This window comes from Silurus meridionalis, chromosome 13, assembly GCF_014805685.1.
Source record: "Silurus meridionalis isolate SWU-2019-XX chromosome 13, ASM1480568v1, whole genome shotgun sequence".
Taxonomy (NCBI): Eukaryota; Metazoa; Chordata; class Actinopteri; order Siluriformes; family Siluridae; genus Silurus; species Silurus meridionalis.
This window is the reverse complement of record NC_060896.1, coordinates 12,363,158-12,375,488: the sequence shown is the minus strand read 5'-3', so window position 1 is coordinate 12,375,488 and position 12,331 is coordinate 12,363,158. Positions and strand designations below refer to the sequence as shown.

General features: G+C 40.3%; 1 protein-coding gene across 4 annotated transcripts in view; it reads left to right on the top strand.

The window, feature by feature from the left end:
* znf423 (zinc finger protein 423) overlaps positions 1–12,331 on the top strand; it is a 151,242-nt gene that overhangs the window by 130,317 nt on the left and 8,594 nt on the right. For all 4 annotated transcript variants that reach the window (XM_046864179.1, XM_046864178.1, XM_046864180.1 and 1 more), the window contains one exon: positions 1,406–1,521. In XM_046864179.1, coding sequence (XP_046720135.1) covers positions 1,406–1,521 — 116 coding nt within the window. The remainder of the gene's footprint in view (positions 1–1,405; positions 1,522–12,331) is intronic.

The window sequence follows — 12,331 nt, the reverse complement described above, 5'->3', positions numbered from 1 at the left end:
GAGTTAATTAGTATTTCCTTTTTGCCTTTGAGGACAGTCATGTTAGCATTCCTGCAAAGGTTAGGAGACCAAATAACAGTGCTATAAGAGACAAAACTGATTTTGGAAGCTGAAGCTGCTGTAGCTTTTAAAGGGTTCTGTTACTGCACAGGGTTAAAACCATGGCAGTTTAAAAGGCTTAGCATTTATGTGAAGGTTATTAAGGTGAGCCTGTTACATGTATGTGTGTGCATGTGTGTGTTTAGCAAAAAGCATTAGCAGAGGTCAGAGAATAAAGGGCAGCTTTATAGAAAAGTGATGTAATCCGCTCAGTCTCTCCAGACCAGAGCCCTCTCTGTACGTGTGCTTTTAGCTAAACAGCAGTGTGTGTGTGTGTTGGGTGTTACGTTCATAGACACTTTTGAAAGTCACTTTGAACCACTTGTCATGTCAGCCGACGTTTGGGAATCAGAAATCATTATTTGAGCTTGTCAGCATTACTGACTGGTGTTATAGGCCTGACTGTTCAACCCCGGCTCTTTATTACCACCCTCCCCACCCCTATTTTTTTCAATTTCAATGTTCACCACTGACATATTAAATACTCCTGAAATTTTTTTTGTTCAGGCTCTCTCTCTCTCTCTCTCTCTCTCTCTCTCTCTCTCTCTCTCTCTCTCACACACTCACTCTTTCTTTCTCTTAAACTGTGACTCACTGTTTGTTTTTCCATTTCCATCTCTCTGGTGTATCATGGTGTCCAACAACTTGTCCTGCTCATTTTTGTCCCCTTGATCTCTTCTCACTCTTTACTTTGTCTAGCTCTCTACACCCATCAGCCACCCCTTACCCTCCACCCCATCTCGCAACACATAGAGTAGGTATTCAGGCCTTTTTTTTTTACCCTATTCCTGTGTGGCTTATGAATAAGTAAGAGACTGGCAGTCCTCTAGGGAGTTTTAATAATTCATGTTTTCTACACACACACACACACACATTGCAAGTTAAGTTTACTGAAAAAAATAAATAAAATAAAAAAGAACCACAGTAACACAACTGAAAATTCTGGGGAAAGGGGAGGGGGGGATGATTTATTGATAAATATCCTTGAGGGCAAAATCCTTGAGGGCATAGTACAGTCTACCTACAGTTTCCATCCCTTCACTCATTTCTTTATACCATCCCTTTTTTGCACAGAGAGACGGAATGCTTTTTTTTTTCTCCTCACCTCATGTGTCTGTTGCATCATTTCCATGAGCTTTTTGCGTTCTCTTGCACTAAAGGTAGATGTCTGTTGTGTGGTCTCTTATGATTTTTTTGCTTGTCCACCAACTCAATCACCATCAGACATCACTTTTCCCTGAGAGAGTGACTGCAAGTTTTTCAGACAATCATTTGATTCTTTTTCTTCCCTCTACCTGTCCTCCAGTGTTCGTCCAAGCCAATAAGTTGCAGCAGCACATCTTCGCCGTGCATGGGCAGGAAGACAAGATCTACGATTGCTCACAGTGTCCACAGAAGTTCTTCTTCCAGACTGAGCTGCAGGTTAGTCACTTACTCCTTACTAAAAACACTCCAGTTTTCCCACGGAAGGTAACTTGGCCGATAAGCCGCTCGCTTATGACTGTGTGGGTGTGGGTGTGGGGTGTTTACATTGGACCTCAGACTGAGAGTCATGTCAGCCATCTGACGTGAGACGTGCGACAAATCAGAGCAAATGGTAGACTTATTAGGGGAAACATGGTGCGTTCTCAAAACAGCAACAATTAGGTCTATTGGTTTACAATTCAGTGAGATCATTTGCTGTAGTCTCAGATATTAACTTGACAATCCACACTGCTTTTTTATTTATTTTTTTTTACGGATAAAATTTTCTTTCTGGATATGTAAATCCAAGAGCTGCACAGAGGATACAAATATAATAGACTAATTATTTCCCATTCAAAAATGAAATGCTTTTAATCAGACCTTTTTTTTTTATCAGTGTACACAACTTGACCTTTCTTGCTGTTCTTGTAATAGATCTGTGAATCCACTCTTAAATTTCCATTTCCATTTATGGCATTTTGGCAGACAATCTTATCCCAAAGCCACCTTAGAATTATCTCAACTGAGCAGGTGAGGGTTAAGGGGCTTGTTCAACTGCCTAGTGGTGGCAGCTTGGGGGTGCTGGGATTTGAAGTCACAACAATTGTCTTCTTTCATTTAATATTATGTTGAAGGATCAAATACATTTAGCTTTGTGTCTCCATGCTTGCATACACTACTTTATATGCAACAAACTTGGTAATTTAATGGTAGGAAGATTTACTTTGTAAATGAAAATGTACAGATTTTTTCATTGAGAAATCCTCCCTTAGCATGAATAGTTTTACACACTCTTGGCACCTGGACAGTTACTTTCTCCAAACATTTAGCTGAAAAACATTTCCATGCTTCTTTTAAAACCATAAAAATATATCTTACTGATCTTATAATCCAGTTAAATCCATATAAATAACACTCAAGCCAATTGTTTGCTCTCTAAATAATGCTTCCAGAGCTTGGACATATGCTTTGGGTCATTGTCTAGTTGTATGGTGAAATTGGATCCAAGTAGCCACAGTCTGGCTGGAATTGCAGGCATTAAATCATGAAATGATAGCCATGTTGGTTTAGTATTCCTTTCACGATTAAATGTATATAATAAATTGCCATGTTTTCCAAATATATGCAGAAAGTTGTATAGTGGAATATGACATGGCTAAATGTATTTCATTCAAACCCTACTGTTATCGTCTAAGGTGACAGTTTAATGAAAATGAATACCATTAAATAAAACCAGTTTGTTGCATATAAACAAATGGAACATGCAAGTGTCTCTCTAAATCGTTTTAAAAAACTAGGTATTTCATTTTCACAGGCACTGTATATATATACACAGTGTGGTAGCTCAAATTACATTGATTGCACAGTCCTGATTGTGCCACTAATCAATAACTATCGACGCATTAAAATTTTGCATTTGAATTTTTATACAAATATGTTAGACACTGTACTGTAAATACTGGTATAGCATCTCTAATGTTTTTGGACACACAGTCAGAGACTCTATGCGCAGATCTTATTCATTATAGTTCAACAATATTTTTTGTGCGTATGTGTAGTAGCAAGTAGTTGTCAAGGTGGGTTTTACAACACTCCTTTCCTACTTCATCTTATCTCATTCCGAGCTATGCTAGTTAGCAGTTTTTACAAAAGGATTGATGGAGTAGAAATGGAAAATGATTCTTGCAGTGGTGCTCTCCTCCTGGCCCACCACCAAAGCTCCCAAAGCTGCACCATTAAATGTTAAGGGAAAAAAATCTGATACACTTTGTTATTATTTTTATGAATGATTAAATTTTTTTTATCTAGTGGTACAATCAGTTACTTTCATCAGTTACTCAAAACTTTATTCCTCCCAGTGATTCTCTAAGTGGGGTCCAGGGACCCCCCAAGAGTCCAAGAATCATAGCTAGTGGTTCATGATTTTTAAATGTAATTACAGTGGTGACCTCACAACCGAGCGTCGTTAAAGACATTATGCTTATTAAATAGTTCTTATAGCTATTTGAATGGTCTGTGGAATTGGAATTGCGCTAAAAAGCAAAGACTATAAATGAATGAAACTATTTCAAGTATTTAACAGTCCTAAAGCCTGTGTTTAAAATAATGGAATTATCATTTTTCAACGTCTATTAAATTAGTAATAGAATAGTAGATAAATTTGTGGCTGGTCAATGAAAGGATCATCTCCTTGAAGATTTTGGTTGAAGGTATTTTGGTCCTTCGTTTGGATTTCATTGTATTTGAAAAAAGTTAAATGATAAGAAACTTAAGTTTCTGACTCCGGAACCCATTTATGTAAAGGATCTGCATTAAAAGGATGAGAAAACCTTGAGATAAATGATGGGTTAGCTTTATAGCCAGCTGGCACACACTCAAAGTCCTTTTCAGGGTTTTTATAGATTTTATAGAATATTAGTGCCCTTTTGCAATGTGTTTCCCAAACAGAAAATAATTTATTAGTCCCCATTGTTCAGTAGTTGATTTTGTGCAGAGGTCTGTACACTTGGTTGAGGTCTATCCCTGCATAATAGATTCCGTTGACTCTTCTCTGTGCTGCTTATAGGTCAGACAGATTGAGAAGGGCAGGCTGGTGTATAACTCAGCACCATGAAGCTCCAGTGGGCAGCTGGGGTCAGCTTCATCCTGCCCTGGCCCATGCTGCATTCATCTTTCTGAGCTATGGGCCACCAGCTTGCACACTGCGCACAACGGCGTGTGTATATGTGTGAGAGGGAAGGTGGAGTCAGTGTTGGTAGTTAGATGTAAGGTTAATAGCCTGCTCATGTCAATGCATCTACTTTGATATTTTCAGCGAGGCTATAGGAGGGGGTGTGACCTAAATCTCCCATAAGCCCCCTATCTTCTCGGTCACCACATGTAGCCACACCCCCAGCCACGTAGTGACAGTGATGTAGAGCCGGCGGTGCTGGGCATATGGCCGGTCAGTCCATTTAGCAGCAGGAGGAGCGCTGGACCCTGTCGGTCACTGTCCACCTCGCCCTGAGGCTGGACGGCCAAGATATTCACTCCAGCCGATGGCCCAGTGGGTGCAGTCTCCCTCCTCTATCTTTCCTTCCATTCCTCTGTCCCCTTATGGCCCCCCTACGACCATGCCAGACCTGGAGCTCCAGGCCAACCAAGCATGTGTGGGTGTGTCAGTAAGGAAGAGCATGGATCGAGTGAAGGCTTTGCGCTCTCATTCTTGCAATGCTAATCCTAATATATATATATTTTTTTTATTATCTATTTTCCTCAAGTACTAACCAATTACAACTCAGAGAATGAATTTATCTATCACATAGATTCACTGGCCAAGGTAATAGGAATACCTGCCGAAGATCACATCTGGTTCCTCTCCTGTCAGCCAAGAACAGGAATCTGAGGATGCATTGAGCACAGGCTCAGTGAAACGAGATAGCTGCCAATTTGGAAAAAACCCAGGCAAATTTATTCTTGAACTGTCCATTTTCAGCCTTTCATTCGTCTTCTATTTCTTCTTGACAGCGGTGGAAACCTTATGTAGTCCTCTGTTCTTGAAACATGCTCGACATGCTGTTCTTTCTGAGATGATTTTCTGCTCACAAGGGTTGTAAAGAGTGGTTATTTGAGTTACAGAAATACATCCAGACAATTTGGACTAGGCTGGATTAGACTAGACCTGTAAATTAAACTGATATAAATGATCATGCATCAGATATACATTAAATGGTTCATAGCTAATTGAGTAATTAATGCATAATAGAAAAAGCTCATGCCCACAAACTTAAATCGAACGAGAAGAGACGATTTAATCGCATATTGCACCAGCAAATCTGACCACACCTTCCAAAATAATTCAAGATTTGAGCTCTTTATAGAGCAAACCTTATAATGTGTTCATGCTAAGTAACAGCTACACCAAATTTCCACATTTAATAAAAATCTGAATGAAAATAGGGTCCTCCATTTGGGTATAGCTTGATTCTACCTCACCTAACCAAAGTCTTACTGTGTGTGATCTCGTGTGTGTGTGTGTGTGTGTGTGTGTGTGTGTGTGTGTGTGTGTGTGTGTGTGTGTGTGTGTACGTGTTAATGAGGCTCGATGGATGGAAGACCCTAGTCTACATGCCCTTACCCTCTCAGGACCTCCACCTTCCCATGAGCCTTTGCTGGACACTCAATGCATCATGCTGTCTCCCTCCTGCATTGCCATTTCCCCTCCACCTCTAACAATTCACACACACACACACACACACACACACACACACACACACACACCACCACTAACAGTTTCTCACTCCATTATTCTCCTTTTTCTGTCTATCGTGTTCTTTTTGCAACACTCTCACCCATATATGAGCAGCCACATGCATATTTTAACCTCACTCTCCTGCGCTTTCTTTCTTTCTCTCTCTCTCTCTCTCTCTCTCTCTCTCTCTCTCTCACTTCTTCTCCCCTGTGTCCCATAAATAGTGCAGTCGTAAGCTGGTAAATAAGTCATGCTTTGCCCTGATCAGTGCAGCTAGACCCACGCTGCCAGATCTTAGCTCCTTTGCTGGAAACTTCAGAGACCTTCTTCACACTGTGCATGTGTACATATGTGTGTATATGTGTGTGTGTATCTGTGCGTGTTTGTATGAGGGAGAGTGCTGTTGTTTTGTTTCTCTAGCTATCCTTCGCAAACAATTCCATCCTGCCCCACTGTTGGCCCCTCCATGACTTCTGCTGATATCCACTGACAACCTGCCTCATATTTAAACACTGCTGCCTATACTACAGCCCTACAGGGGGCGCTGCAAGTCTCTCATGACCAGCACCCATGTGTGTGTGTGTGTGTGTGTGTGTGTGTGTGTGTGTGTGTGTGTGTGTGTGTGTGTGCATATAGTACTCTCTTTTAGCACTGCTAAATATTTAACCACAGTCAGCAGTTTGAATGAGTGCATGGTGTGCCTGTTGAAGTGTGTGTTGGTTGGGAATGGTCTTTGCGCTTGTTTGTTGATGCCTGCCTCCTCCCCTTGACAACCTGAAAATGTTGAGGCATGTTGAGAATATTTGAGGCACGTGAGTTCTCTTACAACGGTAGGCAAAGTGATGTAAGAAAGCTGTGCAAGTGTAGAGGTGTGGATGAATTATTCGATGACAATGGAAACGATGTTTTTGGACGATGTTGGAACAACTCGATTCCTAAGTTCAAGTTTACATTTATGACGTATTGCAGACGTCCTTATCCAGAGCAACATACAAAGTGCTTTGAAGTCTCTATCGGTGAATACGTCAACACAAGCTTAGGATACCACCATTTTTTTTATACAAAAAAAACCTGGTATCTCACAAAAGTGAGTACACCCCTCTCATTTCACCAACTATTTTAGTCTATTTCCTCAATGAACAAGAGTATAGAAATAAAACTTTGATATTTTTCAGAGCAGTCAATGTGCAGCTTGTAGCAGTACAAATTTACCGTCCTCTGAAAATAACTCAACATACAACAATTATTGTCTAATTAGCTGCCAGCTAAAGTGAGTATACCCAAAGTGAACATGTTAAGACTGTGTCCAAAGTGTCAATATTTTGTGTGAGCACCATTGCTACTGGTGAAGGTGATGGAGTGGCCAACTATTATAAATACTTAATCCTCCTGGGCATATAATTTAGCAGACCTGCACAGGTTGTTGCTGGGATCCTCTTCCACTCCTTTTTGATGACATCACGGAGCTGCTTTTCCACCTTCCGATTGAGGATATCCCACAGGTGCTCAATATTGTTCAGTTCTGGACACATAGTTGGCCACTCCATCATCTTCACCAGTACTCCCTTTTGTGAGATACTGTTCATAAAACAAAGAGGGAAAAATAAGCACTAGAGTATAAAATATATATATATATATATATATATATATATATATATATATATATATATATATATATATATATGCTTAATGTCTTTACAACCTCATATAATCTATTCTGTTATCAGTTTATGTCCAGCATAAATCAGCAACGAGAATGCTTGCAGATATGGGAATTTTCAGTTACAGTTGCAACATACAGGTTTTAAAGTCTGCACAGACAACATGACAATCATTCCTGGAGTTCGGAAAGTCATTATTTCCGAGGTTGGGCTGTTGATACCTAAGTTACAACAGCGTCGGAAACATGCGCTGACATTTAGAAACACGAAAACCAAGCAACATCCAGCAAAGTGCAGTGCAAAGCATAACTACTAATACAATGTGCTGTTGCTCCAAATGTCAAGTGAATGCAAAGATACTAGCTTTACTTGAATGATGTTATTTACCGGGTGTAACGGTACATGTATTCGTACCCAAATGTGTTCGGTACAGGGCTTTCGGTTCGGTACACATGTGTACTTAATGCAATCCTTTTTACATGTGAGACATCACGTCAGTTAAATTCTGAGTCCTCAGGAAAGTATAAAGGGCACACTGCATGTTGGTTTCGTCTCTGCCGCGCACTTTGAAGATTTTTTTTAATTATCATTTTTAACCTTGAAAACATACACAACAATGCAAGGGGTAATAAAAAAAAGAAACTAGAGTTAGTGTAGTGTCACTGTCGCTGCTCACTCTGTAACAGAAATTAGATTTGCATGAAAGCGCTAAAGAATCAATAGCGCTAGCAACTGCCACTAACCAAGAAGTGGCTAATGCTAGCGCTATGAATTCAAGATTTTTTTTAATGCAATCCTTTTTACGTGTGGAACATAGTTAAAATCTAAGTTTCATAATTACATGCAGTTTCCAACTTGAAAATGAAAAGTTGGGGGGGGCACGAAAATCTTAAATCCATAGCGTTAGCCGCTAGCCACTTCCTGTTTAGAGTTTAACGCTAGCTCTATTGATTCTTTAGCGTTTTAGGTCTAGCTTCAAGAATTTCTCTTAAAAAGAGGAAATCCGGACAGTTTTGCATATCAAGGGAGTGAATGAATGAAGGATAGAAGAAACAAGACATTTGTTGAAGTATGGAGCTCAGCTAAGTAGATCATATCTTTAGACAATTAAATATTAAATGTAAAACACACTCTTAATTACATATCTGTATTATTCAAATGGGGTCTAACAAATGTACACAGTTTAATAAAAATGTTTCTTTTTATTTAATCAATTGAATTTGTGCCAATTAAATCAATATAATAAAAAAGTATATCACATTTGATTTTTTTTTTTTTTATATGTTATAAAATATTATTTTATATATTATTTAACCAAACAGGCATTTTATTTCGAATTGTTTTAAAATGTAAACTGTTCAAATGTTTATGTTCACAAATATAATAAATAATAATCACACATATAAATCTAATAATTAACTGCGTTAATAAAAAAATTTTAAGCAATTTAATGTTTTGCATTTCTCCCCCCTAACCGTACAGAAATTGAGCCGAACCGTGTATATTGTGTACGTTACACCTCAAATTATTTACCACAGCGAGACGTGTGTCCATTCAGTGATGATCTGTACAAGGTGGATTACTTTATTGTTTGTTTGTTTTTATTTGATGCTTTTTATTTTTCTGCCCTACGTGCTATATTTGGCAGAAACCTTTTCAGTTTTCAGAGTTCCTCATTTGTCAGTTTTGTTCTAATTCTTTTCTAATGAAGACCATGATCCAGTAAATCCTTTGAACTATCTAAATGAGTACTTTCTTTCATTTTTCAGAATCATTGGAAAGGAATTCTACCTTGTTCAATTTACTATTTTTAAAAAAGAAGTTCCTCTTTATAACAGAATACCATATGTATTGCATGAATATTACTATCCCCATTATGCCATACTATGATTTACATTAGCTTCCAGCTATAGTGTGGATCTGCACAGCTTGCTAATTATATATACGCCACAGATAGACATCCACTCGTTTTAGCACGCTTCTTCCGAAACAAGACAAAACAACGCAGCTTGTCTCATGTGCAAAACGCTGAATAGACTTGCTGCGATCAAACCTGTCCCCTTTCCCTATATTTAAGTGCACAGTTACTTGGAATTTGTTTTCGTTCTCTGCTACGCAAGCTGTCAACATGACCAGGATGCCAGCATCAAGTTCCTGCATGTTGCATGAACAGATTGAGCTGGAGATTTTTTATATGATTTAGGTTTATGATTGCTGTAAATATCATTGGGTTTATGTTGCAGACATACTCTTTTATTGTGTGTGTGTGTGTGTGTGTGTGTGTGTGTGTGTGTGTGTGTGTGTGCTTGTGTGGCTGTCTGCCCATGTCCCAGCTGCCCTAGCTTGTGGAATGGCACAGTGTTTTATTAGAATGGGGATCTGGGGGGCTCTCTTCAGACCCCTAACCCCAACACACACACGCACACATGCACACACGCACAAGCACACAGTCTCCCCAATCCCCCCTTCACCGTTGATTGGCTGGCTACTTGAGGTGTAACCTGGGGACTGCAATATAGGCAGCAGCTCCAGTTTAAAGCTATGAGCATTGGGCTGAGAAGAGCACAAACACCTCTAAACCCTCTATAACCCCCCGCCCTCCCCGTCTCTCCTGCCCCCAACCTTCCCCACTATATCCACCCATCCCTCATCCTGTTTCAGGGTAGAAAAAATCCACCACAGGCTCAAGTGCAATGGAATAAACCACAAATAGGTCATGTAGAGGACTCAATAATTGGAATGTTCTTATAAAACAATAATGAAAGTAAATAAATGATATCACACTTCTATTAGTGCACTGATGCAATTATGCAGTTATATTGTTCAACTTGTTTTTTTTGTGTTTTCCTCTGCTCCGGAATGCAGACAGTGAGAACGTGGCATACATGAGGTTTAGCTATGATGCAGTGTATCTCACACACACACACACACACACACACACACACACACACACACAAACAGTGGACCGCTGCCTGGCACTAGAGTAAGCTAGAGCAGGAGGGGACATGTTTAAGTTGTTTACTTGTTTTGTTGTTGTTTTGTTCCCGCGCTCTTGCTGAGCTGGAGCCTCGGACGAGTTTGTGGCCTGGTGAATTCAAATCAAAACTGCTCGCCATGGGGCAGTGCAAATCTTCGGAGAAAATCAAGACATTCGAATTCATTTTATTACAACATGGGACACCGGTTTGGGCTCTGTGTGTGTCTGCGCATGTGGGTCTGCGTGGGGTTGTGTGCGTATAATGAATAGCGATGGAAGTATGCATCAGTTTGCAAATTCTCCACACTTTGCGAGATGTAGCTGGCGACACGCGTGCTCACACACACATATACACACAGAGAACCTCTGCTTTGTTCACGACGCACCCCTGCTCGAGACGATGATCTATAAGAGGGTTTGAGAAATGAAGAGATAGATGAAGCAGAGGGATGGAGAGACAGAGACAGAGGGAGAGCGTGAGCGAGATAGAGTGAACTTCAGCAGCTTGGCACACAGGGAGATGTGGCGTCTGCTCTAAATTGAATAATTTGAGGAGTGGTGTGAGAGAAAGAAAGGGAGGAGAAGGAAGAGAGAGAGAAGAGGGAGGAAGGGAGAGAAGGAGAATAGGGGAAATGATCCATCGGGAACGGTGCAAACATTGTCCTCATATCTGCCACGGAGTTCTTTAGCCCTTTACTTGCTGCTACTGACACTGTTTTCCTCGTTCTGTCTGTGACACGCAGGAAGCTGAGAGGAGACAGGGACGGACTCAACATGAGAGAGGGAGGAGGGACAAAATAGATTCGGCACTGGCAGCGTGTGTGTAGATTCTGTTCCCCAGTTAGACATGACAGTTGAGCAGGGCCGTTCGGTGGTGCTACAGCTCTCTGCATGCTGTGTTGCTGTCACGCTTGCAGATTGCCAGATCGGGGCAGTACCTGTCACAGTGTTGACAGTGACGTACGAGCGTAAGCATTGTCCCCTAGAAGATATAAACAATGAGCACAAACACACACACAGTTGTATTATTATCCTTGTACATAATCATTAATGCAGCTATTTGCTAATACTATGAAACTCTAACCCTCAACCTCAGTAATATCAGGAAATCTTTTGGTTGGGGGAAAAAAGTACCCACCAGGTCAAAACTGTCAGATATTCCTGTCCTTATAAGGACATTTAATTCCCACTGACATATTAAAACATGCCAAAATACACACACACATACCAGACAAAATGTTTGTGGACAACTGACCATCACACCCAAACGTTGGTATTCCCTGAATTGTGTTGCCACAAAGTTAAAAGCAAACAATTGTACCGAATGTCTTTGTATACAATCGCATTACAATTTCCCTTCAGTGGAACAAAGAGGCACATACCAATTCCAGCATGTGTATGAAGCAAGCTTCATGAAGGTACCCAGAAATAGGAAGTGCAAGAATTCATGTACAGAGCCCTGACCTCAATCCCAATTAACACTTTTTGATATTTTGAACATAGACTGAACCCTAGGCATCCTCACCCAACATCAGGAGCGGATCTTAATCATGAACTTGTGGCTGAAAGAGAAGAACTCTTCATGACCATGCCCCGAATGTAGTGGAAAACCTTCCCAGAAGAGTTTAATAGCAAAGGGGGAGACAAAGTCTTGCGGTTTGATGACCATGTGTTCACAAACTTTTGCTCATATGGTGTAGCTGTACATATACATGCACTGAGAAAAATATGCCTTTTCTGCATTTGTATGCAAACAAGAGCAACCGAGGTGAAGTCTGCCAGTAAACTAACACAAGCTATCCGCCTCCGAGCAAATGACTGCTCCCCTGACTTCTTATACTGTCATTCTAATTCCAAGAATGAATTACTCAGAAATGCTTCACTTCATCAAGTGAACTG